Source organism: Trachurus trachurus (assembly GCF_905171665.1).
Source record: "Trachurus trachurus genome assembly, chromosome: 19".
Lineage (NCBI taxonomy): Eukaryota > Metazoa > Chordata > Actinopteri > Carangiformes > Carangidae > Trachurus > Trachurus trachurus.
Genome location: NC_139913.1, coordinates 7,233,948 through 7,246,756, shown reverse-complemented (window position 1 = coordinate 7,246,756; position 12,809 = coordinate 7,233,948). Strand labels below are relative to the sequence as shown.

The following is a 12,809-nucleotide window of genomic DNA, read 5'->3' as shown; positions in this document are numbered from 1 at the left end:
CCAGAACGACCCTCAGCATTAACCTGCTCTTCCTCTCCTCTCGTCTGAACCCATGACTATAGCCAAGAAGCCCGCCTACCAGAAAATGAGACTGGCATGTTGTTTTGATTGCGGCCGCTCAGAGCGGGACTGCTCTTGCATGCCGGTTAATGTGCGTTGTAACATGGACTCCCCTCAACGCGCCATCCCACTCTCTGCTGTCTCTGTTAATGATTGCTCAGCCACTTTACGTGCCTGTAAGTTGTCGCCATGACATGTGCTCTTCAGTGTTTGTTACATGCACTGTGTCAACTTTGCAGTGTGTGTCTTCAGCTCGCGTGCTGTCTTAACTCTAGAAGCTGTGTCGTCACTGTCATGGATATAGATGTTGCTTTAGTGTTTTAGCTTTATGATTTCCAGCCGGCTGGTGCTCCTCCCCCCTGTGTTGCTACTTTTTTGGAGGAGACTTGTAGCTCTTGCAAAGCATGCTGGGTAACTGTTTTTCCTGGTGTTTAATCAGAGAATGTGAATTCAAATTGACCTGCAGCTAAATCGGTCAACAATCACTAATGCAAAATTTTGTGTGAAAGCTAATTCTCCCCTGAAAGAATGGTGTGCTTCCCCCTCCAGTGACCTCACCGACATATTTGCAAGCAATTAAAAGTGAAGCCATGAGGAAAGTACAGCTGTGTATCCTCTTCACAAATCTCTTGATGCACTCTCAAATTTGGGAATCCCTGTGGAGGATTTGCACGCATTTCTTCAAATTATTTGTTTTGAGAGGAGTGTAGAAAATGCGATAATGATGTCACTGGAGAGGGTAACTTCATCTTTTCAAGAATAACCCAAATAAAATCCATGTAATCAAACTGTTTCACCACTGTACCCTCCAGAAATGGGTGGACAGGATAGGATTTGAGATATTTGTGTATGTAAATGCCACTGACAATGAATTCAAGAGAAAAAGCTAGCCTAAAAAACACCTGAGAGGATTTTCTGAGGCGGACAGTGCATATTGAGATTAATGTACTGGTTTTATTAAATGTAGACCAAACCACTGGATGTATAGTCTCTGCATTGCAAATGAAGAAGCCCATAGTTGTAGTTTCTAGTCTGCAGAGTTTTTCATCTTATGATATTGATTGAATTGTATAAGATTAGCTGAATGCAGCGGAACAGGGCTGCATCGTATTGGATTGCAAGGGGAATAGAAGACAATAGAACAGCGTTGGATCCTATTGGAATTGACTGAATTGTGCTGAACTGAGTTGAGCTTTATATGAATTCTTAATTCAAGTGTGATTCCCCCTTTAAAGCCAGAGGGCATGTTAAGTTTCACTGATATATAGCAGAAGGCATGAAGAATGTGTCTGAGTTTGCGGAGCGTTAATACAATTTGCTGGAAACATTGTAGTCTGTCATACAGTTTTAGTGAATGGCTCTTGATCAAAGACCATGCTGTGTATGGTTGAACATCTCTGGGCGTTTCCATCCCTCGACATGTCTACCAGGGCTGTGTGCTCTGAGCATCGCCCCGGCTAGCTAAGCTCGAGCCGAGCTCTGGAGTTGCTGTCGACACAGTGCCGGAGACACGCGGAGCGAGGCCTTATACGGCCTGACATGGAAATTATGTTTGCATTTTCATTTTTGGAGTGCTACCGGTTGTCATGAAACTCAGCCTGACAGTTCCTAACCACCAGGCAGCCCAGTGCCCCCGCCCCTCTCCTCCTCTCTCGTTGTGGGACAGATGCTAGCCTGTTAGTCCTGTGACTCTGTTCGCGCCCTCCGATTGCAGGCGACAGATGCCAGGACCAGCAAGGTCCCTGTTTGAACATTGCTGTCACTGTCCTGCCTTAAGCTCAATGCATGACCTTTATTGTAAGCAAGGGGTTGAAATAAGGTACTAATGAGCATGTGTGGGACTCGTGGCTCCAAAAAGTGACTCACAAAGTTCCAATTTGTCCGTGCAGGTTGTGTCAGGCGGTGCACAGGAATGGGAAATAGTTTTTGGGGAAAGAAAAGAGAAAAAGGAAACACAAAACTATACAGTAGACTCAAAAAGAAGAACATGCACAATCTTGTCACATACTGTAGGTCATGTTAAATGTATATCCGTGGAATAAATGCAGGTGAGACATCCAGACACTCAGGTTAAAACAGGCTAAATGCGGTTTAAATTCCTAGTCGTCAAGGTTCAACAGCATGTTAACGACTATCTTCAGTGTGCGCTGAAGTAAGATAGTCAGCTAACCTCGATCAATTAATAAAAAAAAACTGAAATTATTATGAAGAATATCAAACATTACCTTGTTGTAGCTTCTCAATTGATGATTCCCTGTAATATATAACAGTAAATCAATGATTATCTAGTTTTTTAACAGATAATTGAATAAACAAGGAATCGTCATTTTAGACTTTTTGCACGTTTTACTGACATAATTATGAATTGTTAAAAAAATTATAAGTAGATTTTTCATTGATGGAAATCATTATTAATTGCAGCCTTAAACCTTGATGTAAAAAACAACTTTAATGAAATTTAAACCAGATTTAGCTTAGTTTTACAGACAAGATACAATGATTCACTGTTGAAGCTTACTGACCACATTATTGAAAATCATATTCCTAACTGACCCGTATTTTATTTCTCATTGCTTTGTCCATGTTGTCTTCAGGGCGCACCTCTGTTTTTTTTTTTGTTTTTGTTTTTTTAAGTGCCTTCCAGAGAAATCCCTCAGCCTTCAGTTATCAGTTGTCATTTATAATTTGCTTTCATTAAAACCTTGTTCTTCCCTGTAACCTCTCATCTGTCTCTGCTATTTCTCAGCTAAAAATAGCTATAATGGATATATCAAATCAAGTAAGTTTTGATTTCCATTCTATCTTTTTGTCATTTGTTTCTAACCCCCCTCACGTGTGCATTCTCAGCTGTCTCCACTTGAGCTGTCTGACCTGCTGTAATTCCACTGTTTGCTGCTCATTGCTCTGTCCAGTCTATGCTCATTCATCATTATACTTTATATGCAAAAGCATTACGAAATTGTTCCAGCGTGGTTTGTGTTGGGTATCAGTTACAGCCCAGCAGTAGATGGTGCTACTGCTTCACTGTGAGAGTGGATGAATTAAATCAAGGTTCAACTCAAAAACATTTAAAGTAAATATATTAATTTATAAGAAAATATACACAGTATTTTTTAACAGATTCACTTTTTGAGAACAGATAGGAGGCATCAAGAGTTGTAACACTCCAGAGTTGGTCTAATATTTTCTCAGATTTCGAGCACCCATTAGGGGAGTGTGCACCTTGTGGCCCATCCACTTTAACAGGATTTGTTATAGGCAGCAAATGTGCCACAATGGTGTTGTCCTGGAGAAGTGCTGTGCATGTTTGACATGGGCCAGATGAATAGTGGAGGTCTGGAGCAGGGAGGATAATCTTCTAGACAGCTGACTGTTGAAATAATCATCTCTATTCTCCAGTTTTAGCTCCCAGCCATTTTTTGGAGTAAGGGGACCGTGTTCTTCTGCCTCCTTTTGTCTAGTCGATCATGTTATCTTAAACCAGTTCTACCTCCATTATAACACCAGTGGAGCTGTAAGCTTTCATATTTCACATAGTCAAGTGGATACTGAATTCACTCCTCCCTCATCAGGCGTAAACTGCACACAACAGCTAGTTGTTGTTAATTCACATTGTCACCTCCTTGTTCTTGTGGCATAACAATCGCAGGAACACCTGAAAGCATACTTATTAATTAATGTTTATTATAAATATCAAAGTAAATGTCAAATCCAACATTTCATTGGTGGCTATACCAAGTGGTTAAGTGGTGTTTAATAAAAATGAGGTTTTTTAATTATTCAGTTATTAGCATTCTTGTGCCAGAAAGGATTACCCCCCAAAAGCAGTGATTGTGCTTTAATTATGATAAGAGTCACAAGATGTTTTATTAACATATGCACTGCAGGTCCTATTGAAGTCAGTTTAAATCAAATCCTATTTCGTGGTTAACGTGAAGAATTAATGGGCCAGTTCACCCAAATCACAACGCAAGCATTTACCCCCTTGTGGTGTCTAGACATTGTTTCAGTCTTATGCACCCATGTTTTGAAATATGTGTCCCTGAGATTTGTGCCTCCACCCAATACAGTCGACACTCACAGCTCCAAAAAGATAAGACTGAAAAAGTATTCATATACTGTAGCACTGAAATAACAATATCATAAGTACTCTTAATATTCTACCAAACATACTATGTGCATTAAAGAGACTGTTCCTTCTGGAGCTGAGTTCTTAAAGATCGGTTGTGAGCACAAATATTAAATTGAATTCATTATAATGGGATGGAGCCTGAAATATCAAATGACTATAAATATAAAATTTAAGATAAAAGCATGGCTACATACCACTGGGGGTTAGTGATTTGAGCATAATGATCCTTTAAAAACAGGCAATAACCAACCAATTGTACAGCTGCTGATTCTGACTCCTCTTCATTTAGCAGTAAACGATGGCCTTCTAATCCAGTCGTCAACTTATCAATACAAGTCAGCTAAACTGAACCACAGCTCAGCCGAGGTGTGTAGGGGGAACTGTAGCCGAGTCGCTCCCGTGTCTGTCCCGTTGGTAAACAACCGCAAGGGAAGTCTGTTGCCCCTCGCAGAGCCGTGCGCTCTGAGACTGAGCTTCATGGGCTCCAGGGACCGGGGCCAGGTGGGCCGACGACCAAGGGCGGCAGAAGACGCCAGCAGGCTCCAGCGGGCACGTAGCCTACCGGTGAAATACAGATACCACCCCAGTCACTCCAATAACGCCACGCTCAGTCACAGGCACTGTAAGGGCTACTGCGCCCCCCCTTCCCCTTCCCCTCGACGTGTTTGGCAGGCCTGTACTCAACAACAGCACAACCAAAGCATGTGCTTGCCAGGCTGGAGTGGTTGCATGTGTAGCATTCCTTACTAATGACCCAGTGTGTGCAGCTGTCAGCTGTGAAACATTAAATATTGAACAGGCCAAGCAAGATGTGAAGGGCCAGTGTGTTGGAGCTTCCCTCTCCACTGGAAGCCCCCCTGTACTTCAACATTTTCCATTATGGTGTCATTCTTAGACATGCTAGCAGCGCCTCAACCCCGTGTTCATCTGGAGAAGAGCATGATCTTTGAGCCTACTCTTTGTTTAAAAAGAAAAAAGAAAAAAAAACCTGTCGACAGCTTGTTGATCATTTAACGATACTCAAGTGCATTTCTCATGACCTGTAACAAGCTATTCCCAGTACAAATGGTGGCTGTTAAAATGCGATTACCGAAAACACTTTTCTTGCTGCTTGTGTTTATTTTACCAATGACGACCACAGAGCAGAACTGTTTTCCACGACTCTTATATTAGCTCGTGAAAATATTTGCCTGATTACTTTTACTCGAGGCTAAAACTTGTAATTCGTTCCCTATGAAGAGCTCAGTGCAGTTTTGTGTAGTGATGAAGACAATGTCCAAGGGGCATCTCAGCTGTACATAAATCACTCTGGCACAAGGACCAACCTAATTATATGAGCCAAGGGCGTCACTCCCAAGATGAAGAAAGACCAGCAATCCAGACCGGATTCAGTGTTGGCACCTAAGGAGCCTTATTTATGTTACTGAATGCTTGATATTTATAGGTTATTACCTTAATTAAACGAGACTGTGAGTGATACATGAAGTCAACAGAGAAGCTATCCAAGTCTGATCTTAGGAAATTTATTCCAACTAGGTATTGAAAAAACTAAAGTACATCAAGTACCCCTTGATGTATTTGTGGCACTATATTATCTGAATCATTAAATCGCTAACATATGAATTACAGCAATTCTCGATATTAGCGGATGAGACTAGCGTTGGGCATGATGGTTGATGATGGCACAATTGCATGTTTGCATCCTCATACACAACCATCCAAATGATGTGCTAATGTATTCTGTCGTCATCATGCAAACATTGGACTGTTTTGCGTTGCACACGAGTAAAAATGTCCTGTCCACTCCATCTTGTTCACCCAACCTCACTCTCCACTCTGTCTCTCACTGACCGTACTATCTCTTTGAATTCACTGACCTCAAATTGTGCCTTGTCGTTCTTTTGGTGTTGACTGGTGTTGATTTTTTGCATGTCTTCTGATAATTCCCGCCCTCATACCGCTACCTTTTGTTGCAGTTGAGGAGGACCAACAGTCGGCACTATCGCCCAAAAAAAAGCAACGTAACGGAGGCATGAGGAACTCTCCAAACTCCTCACCCAAGATAATGAGGTAGGATGTTATTGCTGACATGTCTACACTGACCAGTTTCATCTGTGAAGTATCCCTCCGACAACATATCGTAATTTTAAAAAAAGTTAGCTAAATTCAACTACCTTTTTTGGCCACTTGGGGGCAACACAGCGTGCCACAAACACAACACCGATATATCATCACTTAATAAAATAGTCGAAAGACAAATTTGTCAACACACTGCTTAGATGCAAAGCAACTTTAGCATACAGCATCTTTAGCTGCTAAATCCTTCACTGTGTTCACCAGCTAGTCGTTAACTTAGTCTCTTTGCAATTAGGTGCTGTGTGCAGGTAGAATATAGCTGCAAAAAGCTGCCTGCAGTGAAAGTGAACTTAAACAGTTAAGCTATAAAAAGCAACACAATGACTTCAAAGATGCTAAAAACGCTATGTGCGGTTGAGGGTAACTGCAGAGTCAGATTATTCTCTGTGGACTCTTTTTGAAAATGTTTTGTTTGTTATGTTTATAATGGAAAACATATATTTGTACTCTAGATTATATATTTTATGGAAAAACATCTTAAGGAATATTTTCTGTGCTCCTGTATTCATGGAAAACATGTCAGAGGGTTCTATGCCACGAGGTTTCATGTGACACCCACAGACTACAGCTCTTAAACAGGCCTGGCACTAATGACAGCACAAGGCAGTCAGAGAGGCTCTAAAGGATAGATAGCCCAAGGCTATTCATCTATTGTCGGATCCCTCTGAGTTCTTTTCAGCACGTAAGGCCACAGATGATATGTATCATCACAATGAAAGGCGAATTCAAATGCTACCTTGCTTTTATCTTGTCCTGTAAAATTAAAACTGCGCTTATTGATTTAGACTGGCGATAACACTGTTATTCAACAAGAGGCCATTAGAAGGATGATAATAGAAATAGTCATTGTCATTAAGTGCCATGTTCTAAAGAAGGCAGGCAACAAGGAAATCCCGCAGCCTGATGTAGGCAAAGTGGAACTGTAGAGGAGAAATTGAATTAAAACTGACGGATGACATTATGTTCCCATAGCTACTTTGGTTGCTATTTATTTGGCATGAAACCCACAGATGTCTATATTGTTTAGTACTGAGATACAATACAGATTAACAATGTACTGCCGCTATAAAAATGACCTAGCATTATATCTAAAAGGAGTGTTTATTCGCATAATTTAGCATCTTCCTTTCATCTGTGGCCTCTGTTTGTTCAGGTGGGCGTTTGCCCTTGTTTGATTTGGTTCAAAGTGGTGTCAAAGTTGAATCGCTCCAGGAGATTTCCAGACTCTTGGGAATGAAAACCAGGCTTTTTCCAATGCTATAGCCATCAGCTAAATATCATCCCACCAAACCAATCCATCTATTTGCCATGCTAATGCATGGAACGATACAGGTGGATGTGTTATTTCATCCTGCGTCTCTGCAGCCTACATGCTGGAGAGGGATTCGCTGCAGTAGCCTAAGGGATACTTCATTGCAACAAGCGGGGGAAAAAACATCTGGGTGTATACTATATCAAATGTGTTTTTACAGGACCTGCGGCCTCAAGGCCTTTGTAAATAAGTAATGATCAACAGATTGGCTGTGGGTTTTGAAGATCAAGTCTTTGTCAGTTTGCATGAGGGAAGGGATTTTCAAAGACTACGCCTGCCCTCGCTGCTTGTGTTACAGTAAGCCAGTGCAGTGATGCTGAAATAGAAAATCTGCATAATATGCATGTCTAGAGTCGACTTTATGTCTCTCTCAGCTGTCATTATGTGCCTCTAGAAGACACCTGGCCTTATGTTTTGCGGTCGTGACGTGTGAAGTCTAGTCAAACGTGTCATCTTACGAATGAAGTAGTGGAATTACGGCGCTGATCATTTTGAATGTTTGGAAGTGCGCCTACTGAAGTGACACTCACAGACGCCTCTGTGTAATGAAACAAACCACACAAAAGAAAGAAGCGATCAGCTGTGGAAGCAGAACTGTCTCCTGTTTCCAGATGTATCAGCAAACTAACTCGTCCTGTCTGGAACTTAGCAATGACGAGCTCACTGAAATTAACACCATTTCCACAGGCTCCTTGATGGGTCATAAGACACATCTAATTGTGGGATGTCACAACGTGTTTGGTCACATCGGACTGCGCCGTGACATACACGTCATGTCTGCTACAGGACCACTGAGGCAATTGGCAGTGCAGGGTAGTGACAGGCCGTCATGGCTGACAGTGAGCGATAGCTATCCTGGCAGAGCTCTGCCTCACCAGTCATCTCTACAAGGACAAACTGAAGTGACAGCGGCACCACTGAGTGAGTGGTGAAACATTCGACTTCTGATGAAATATTTAGCCGAGGTGTAAAACCACTAAATGCTTTCAGTCTTATTAGAAATTGCATTTCAGACTCAACCGAGAGGTTATACAGTATATACTATAATAAGAAATAAGGAGGATGATGGTCATGAACAACTCATGGCTGAATTAAGAGGTTAGTTTATTAAGAGTAAATAAATATTTGTTGGTTTCAAGCTTTTCAAATGTGAGGATTGGTTCTTTTATATCCTTTTAAATAAAATATGTTTGGGTGAGATAAGCAAGACATTGGATTATTGAGGTCTAGGAAATATTATGGGGATTTTTTTTTCCACTTTTAGACATGTTGATTAATTATAGTATAACTGATAAATAATGTAAAAACTAATTGATCATGAAAATTAGTTTGAGCAATATACAGTAAAAGACCTACAGTTTCAATGTGATGGGACTTTTACTTGGGGTTGTTTACCCCTATTCCTACATTGCACACCCAAGTCAACAAGTTCTATATTTTTAAGAGACAATATTTACAAACTTTCAACCACAGAGTTTAATTTGCACACTGCGTGTCCTTTCAAATTAAAGTAGCTTTGACAGGTTGGAGTCTGAGAGGGAGAAAGTGGCAGTAAAGACATCTCTTTCTCCTACTCCTTCCATTCTTGAAAGGACATCCAGGTCTTGCCTAGGGGTATATCAGCCCAAAGGCAGGCTTTTTTGGCTTCAGTCTCTTGGAGCCTGAGGGATGGTAGTTTCAGCTGACACTTTCATGCATACTTAACGCATTACTTAAGGTAGCATTCTTTTAAAGTACTCACATGGATTAAAGAGATGCTCTTCTTATGGGGAGATGACTTGAAGTATTTAAAAGGTTTTCGACAGAGACAGAAGGCTGCTGTCCATGTTTTCAGAAGATAACATCTTCAGCTGTGATCTGAATCTGACAAAGTTGATTTAGTGCAAAGGGGAATTGTGTTGGGCAGCAGCAGCAGACGGCTCTGTAGTTACCACTGTGGCTGGTCGTGTTTGACCGCATTTGCAGGTTGTGGTGATATTTCTTTTTCTTCCTCCCCCCTTTTGTCTGTGTGGATTTGTCTCACACTTGAAAGACGGGGAAGGCAGGTAAATTGGAAATTTGGAAACTGTAAACAAAATACAGTGTTTTATTTGATGGTTTTATCAATGGTTTTTAAATTCACAATATAGGTAAGACATACATTTGAGTCCACTTTTTTCATTAAATTACCATATTGTGATGAAATATAAAAAATGGAACCATATTCTTATTGTATTATATGAAACATTGATTGTAGCCATAATTGTCCAGTCGCATCCAGTTGGATGTAAGTTTAAATGGAGGTGTCTTTGTGCAGTGTGTGTGACTGAGGACCTGCTCAGCATATGTTCTGCCTCTCTCATAATGCATGCTGGGATAGTCCACCGCCACCAAGCAGTGATAGACAGATTAGAAAATGGAACGATGGAGAAAAGAAATTAGTTAAATTGGTAACAATAGAACAACAGGATTTTAGTTCAGCACAGAACAATGTTTCTGGGCAAAAAGCTTTGTGAATTATAATACTTCAAATACAACTGGAGACATGGTTCAAGACAAAAGCCTCAGATACATAATGGGAGAGAAAAAAATTGAGTCCTTTAACACAATCTGTCATTGGGTCTGAATTTTTTTGCTAATTAATTTACTTATTAAATAGTTTTTTTCTGTTTTTGAGGAGGCAGGGTTGAACATGGAAGAGTTTGAAAGTCAGATGATGTTTTTGGTGAAAATTATTCAAGTGTATCTTCAATATATCTTGTTATCACCCTGACCAGAAGTAGTAGCGTGGTACAAACCGCAGGTACTCATGTCTGGAAACCACTTTCATGGTCAGCCTTGGGTAGCGTGAAGCTCACCACCACCACCGCTGCGTTCAGTGAGATTAGTTTATGTAGTTCTGATGCTGCGTTTAAAAATTAATACCCTTCACTTTGGAAAGCAAATATGATTGGGCAAATTGCTGAAATATTTAAAGTCTGGTCTGTTAAAGCTTTTACGGCGCAGCACACTACGTCGGAAGCTGTATGCAGTAAGGGGGCGTAATTGCATCTCCGTGCTCATGCCAGTCAGCGCAGTGTGTTGCTGCCATCTCCTTCCGCCTGGCTGCCGCTGCTGATGTCACTCTGCTGGATGACATGGCAGTGTTGTTGGCATTTCTGCAGATGGTCTCTGACAGGAATGAGCACATGCAAGAAAAAGGGAAAAGCTAATTTTTTTATTTTGAAATACGGGTGATGGAGATCCCTAAATATTTACATTGACTGTTAATTATTGTTTTTTTTTAATTTGGTATATTTTATTTATTACTATTTCAATTTATTTATCTCAATTAAATTTTTGCTTCTCGTCTGATTTTCTTCACCACTGTAATCTTGTTTTGACTAAACAAATCGTAAAATTTCATTATACAGTAATTTGTGTCTTTGATAGTTGATATCAAGATAGTCTAAGGTTTATTCCTTTATAATTTATAATAATTTCCAAATACAAAGTAATACAAAGAACTAGGTCAATTTAATCTACTACAGTAGTCAACGTTTATGTGTGTTTGTCATGTGATATTCTCTCATGCCCTCCCTCCCTCCCCTCTTGTTTGATCAGACATGACCCACTCCTCATCTCTGGGAACGAGCAGATTGAGAGCATGGACGAGAATGTAAAGAAATACGACTCCACAGGGATGTTTCACTGGTGCCCGTCCAAAGACATCGAGAAGGTCATCTTGGTGGGTTCTGCTCCTTTACGCGGCACACGTCATTTTTCCCTGACACTCTTCTCCCCGGTGACAGATGTGTCATGTCACAAAGCACCATCAGAGGTTGACAGGGCACTTAAACACTCTAATGAGGTGTTTGACTTGTCATTTGGTATATGGGGGCCCTGTACATAGAACATTTCTTGTACTAATACATATGCCATTTTTCAAATTACTTTCATAGTCTAGTGCAGTCATAAACCGCATGATATATTTTACTGGCTGAGCAGCCTAGTAAAAGAGGAGAAAGCATTAACCTTTGTTTAAAAAGCCTATTCATGCAACATTTCAGCCATAAACATCTTTTTTGCCATTTTTTAAAAAATCCCTCGTTCTTTCTTTTTCCTCTCAGACCCGGAGCGAGGCAGCCATGACAGTTCTGAGCGGCCACGTGGTCGTGTGCATCTTTGGAGATGTGAAATCAGCATTGATTGGCCTCCGAAACTTTGTCATGCCCCTGAGAGCGAGCAACTTTCACTACCATGAGCTGAAGCACATCGTGTTTGTTGGCTCCCTCGAGTATCTGAAGAGAGAGTGGGAGACTCTTCACAACTTTCCCAAAGTTTCCATTCTGCCAGTGAGTACAGCAAAATTTACATTTATCTGTACTGCTGCAAGACTATGTTTATATACAACTTATACAATTTGTTTGCAAAAACAAATATATTTATATATATTTTGTTTTTAGCTAATAGGAGGAAATATTTGCATCATATCTGCAAACTATAAATACTGGATATAATATGTATTTTGTTCTCCATAACATTCACTTCCAATGACTAGTGATTGATATTTTTATCGTTGAGTTCAAGCACTTGCTTAAAGTCAAGGAAAGAATAATGGTTCATCTTTACGATAAACCACCCCACCCTTAGCACCATTTTGCCTCAGTATAGTTCACATCTTATTTCACAATTTTACGTTATTAAATCAAAATATTGTCCCATCTTTGAGAACTATCTCAACCCTGAACCCAAGAACTGCACTCGAAACATCACATGGCTCCATTTTCATTTACCTCGTGTATCACATAGGTGAGATAACAAATTCTCCCCTTCACTCTCTCTCAAAGGGCACACCGTTGAGTCGGGCAGATCTGAGGGCTGTCAACATCAACCTCTGCGACATGTGTGTCATTCTGTCAGCCAATCAGAACAATATTGACGACGCATCACTGCAGGACAAAGAATGCATCTTGGCGTCACTCAACATCAAATCCATGCAGTTTGACGACAGCATCGGGGTCTTGCAGGCTAATTCCCAAGGTAAGGAGTGCCCTATCATAGTTCACTGCACTGCCTGTAAGGGACAGGGCCCTGGCACACAGAATATCCCTCACTGGGTGCTGCCTGGCTGACCTGGTGTCACTGCATTTGACACTAAACCCTAGTGACTATTCCTCAGGTTACTGTAACAACTGCTTTCTTCACAAA

General features: G+C 40.8%; 1 protein-coding gene across 4 annotated transcripts in view; it reads left to right on the top strand.

The window, feature by feature from the left end:
- Positions 1–12,809, top strand: part of LOC311002262 (calcium-activated potassium channel subunit alpha-1a-like) — an 83,114-nt gene that overhangs the window by 58,554 nt on the left and 11,751 nt on the right. For 3 of the 4 annotated variants that reach the window (XM_083993565.1, XM_083993568.1, XM_083993566.1), the window contains 4 exons: positions 6,169–6,262; positions 11,223–11,346; positions 11,729–11,953; positions 12,449–12,641. In XM_083993565.1, the coding sequence (XP_083849691.1) occupies positions 6,169–6,262; positions 11,223–11,346; positions 11,729–11,953; positions 12,449–12,641 (636 nt within the window). Of the gene's footprint in view, positions 1–62; positions 237–6,168; positions 6,263–11,222; positions 11,347–11,728; positions 11,954–12,448; positions 12,642–12,809 lie in introns of all 4 variants that reach the window. The other variant, XM_083993567.1, reaches the window with a different exon arrangement.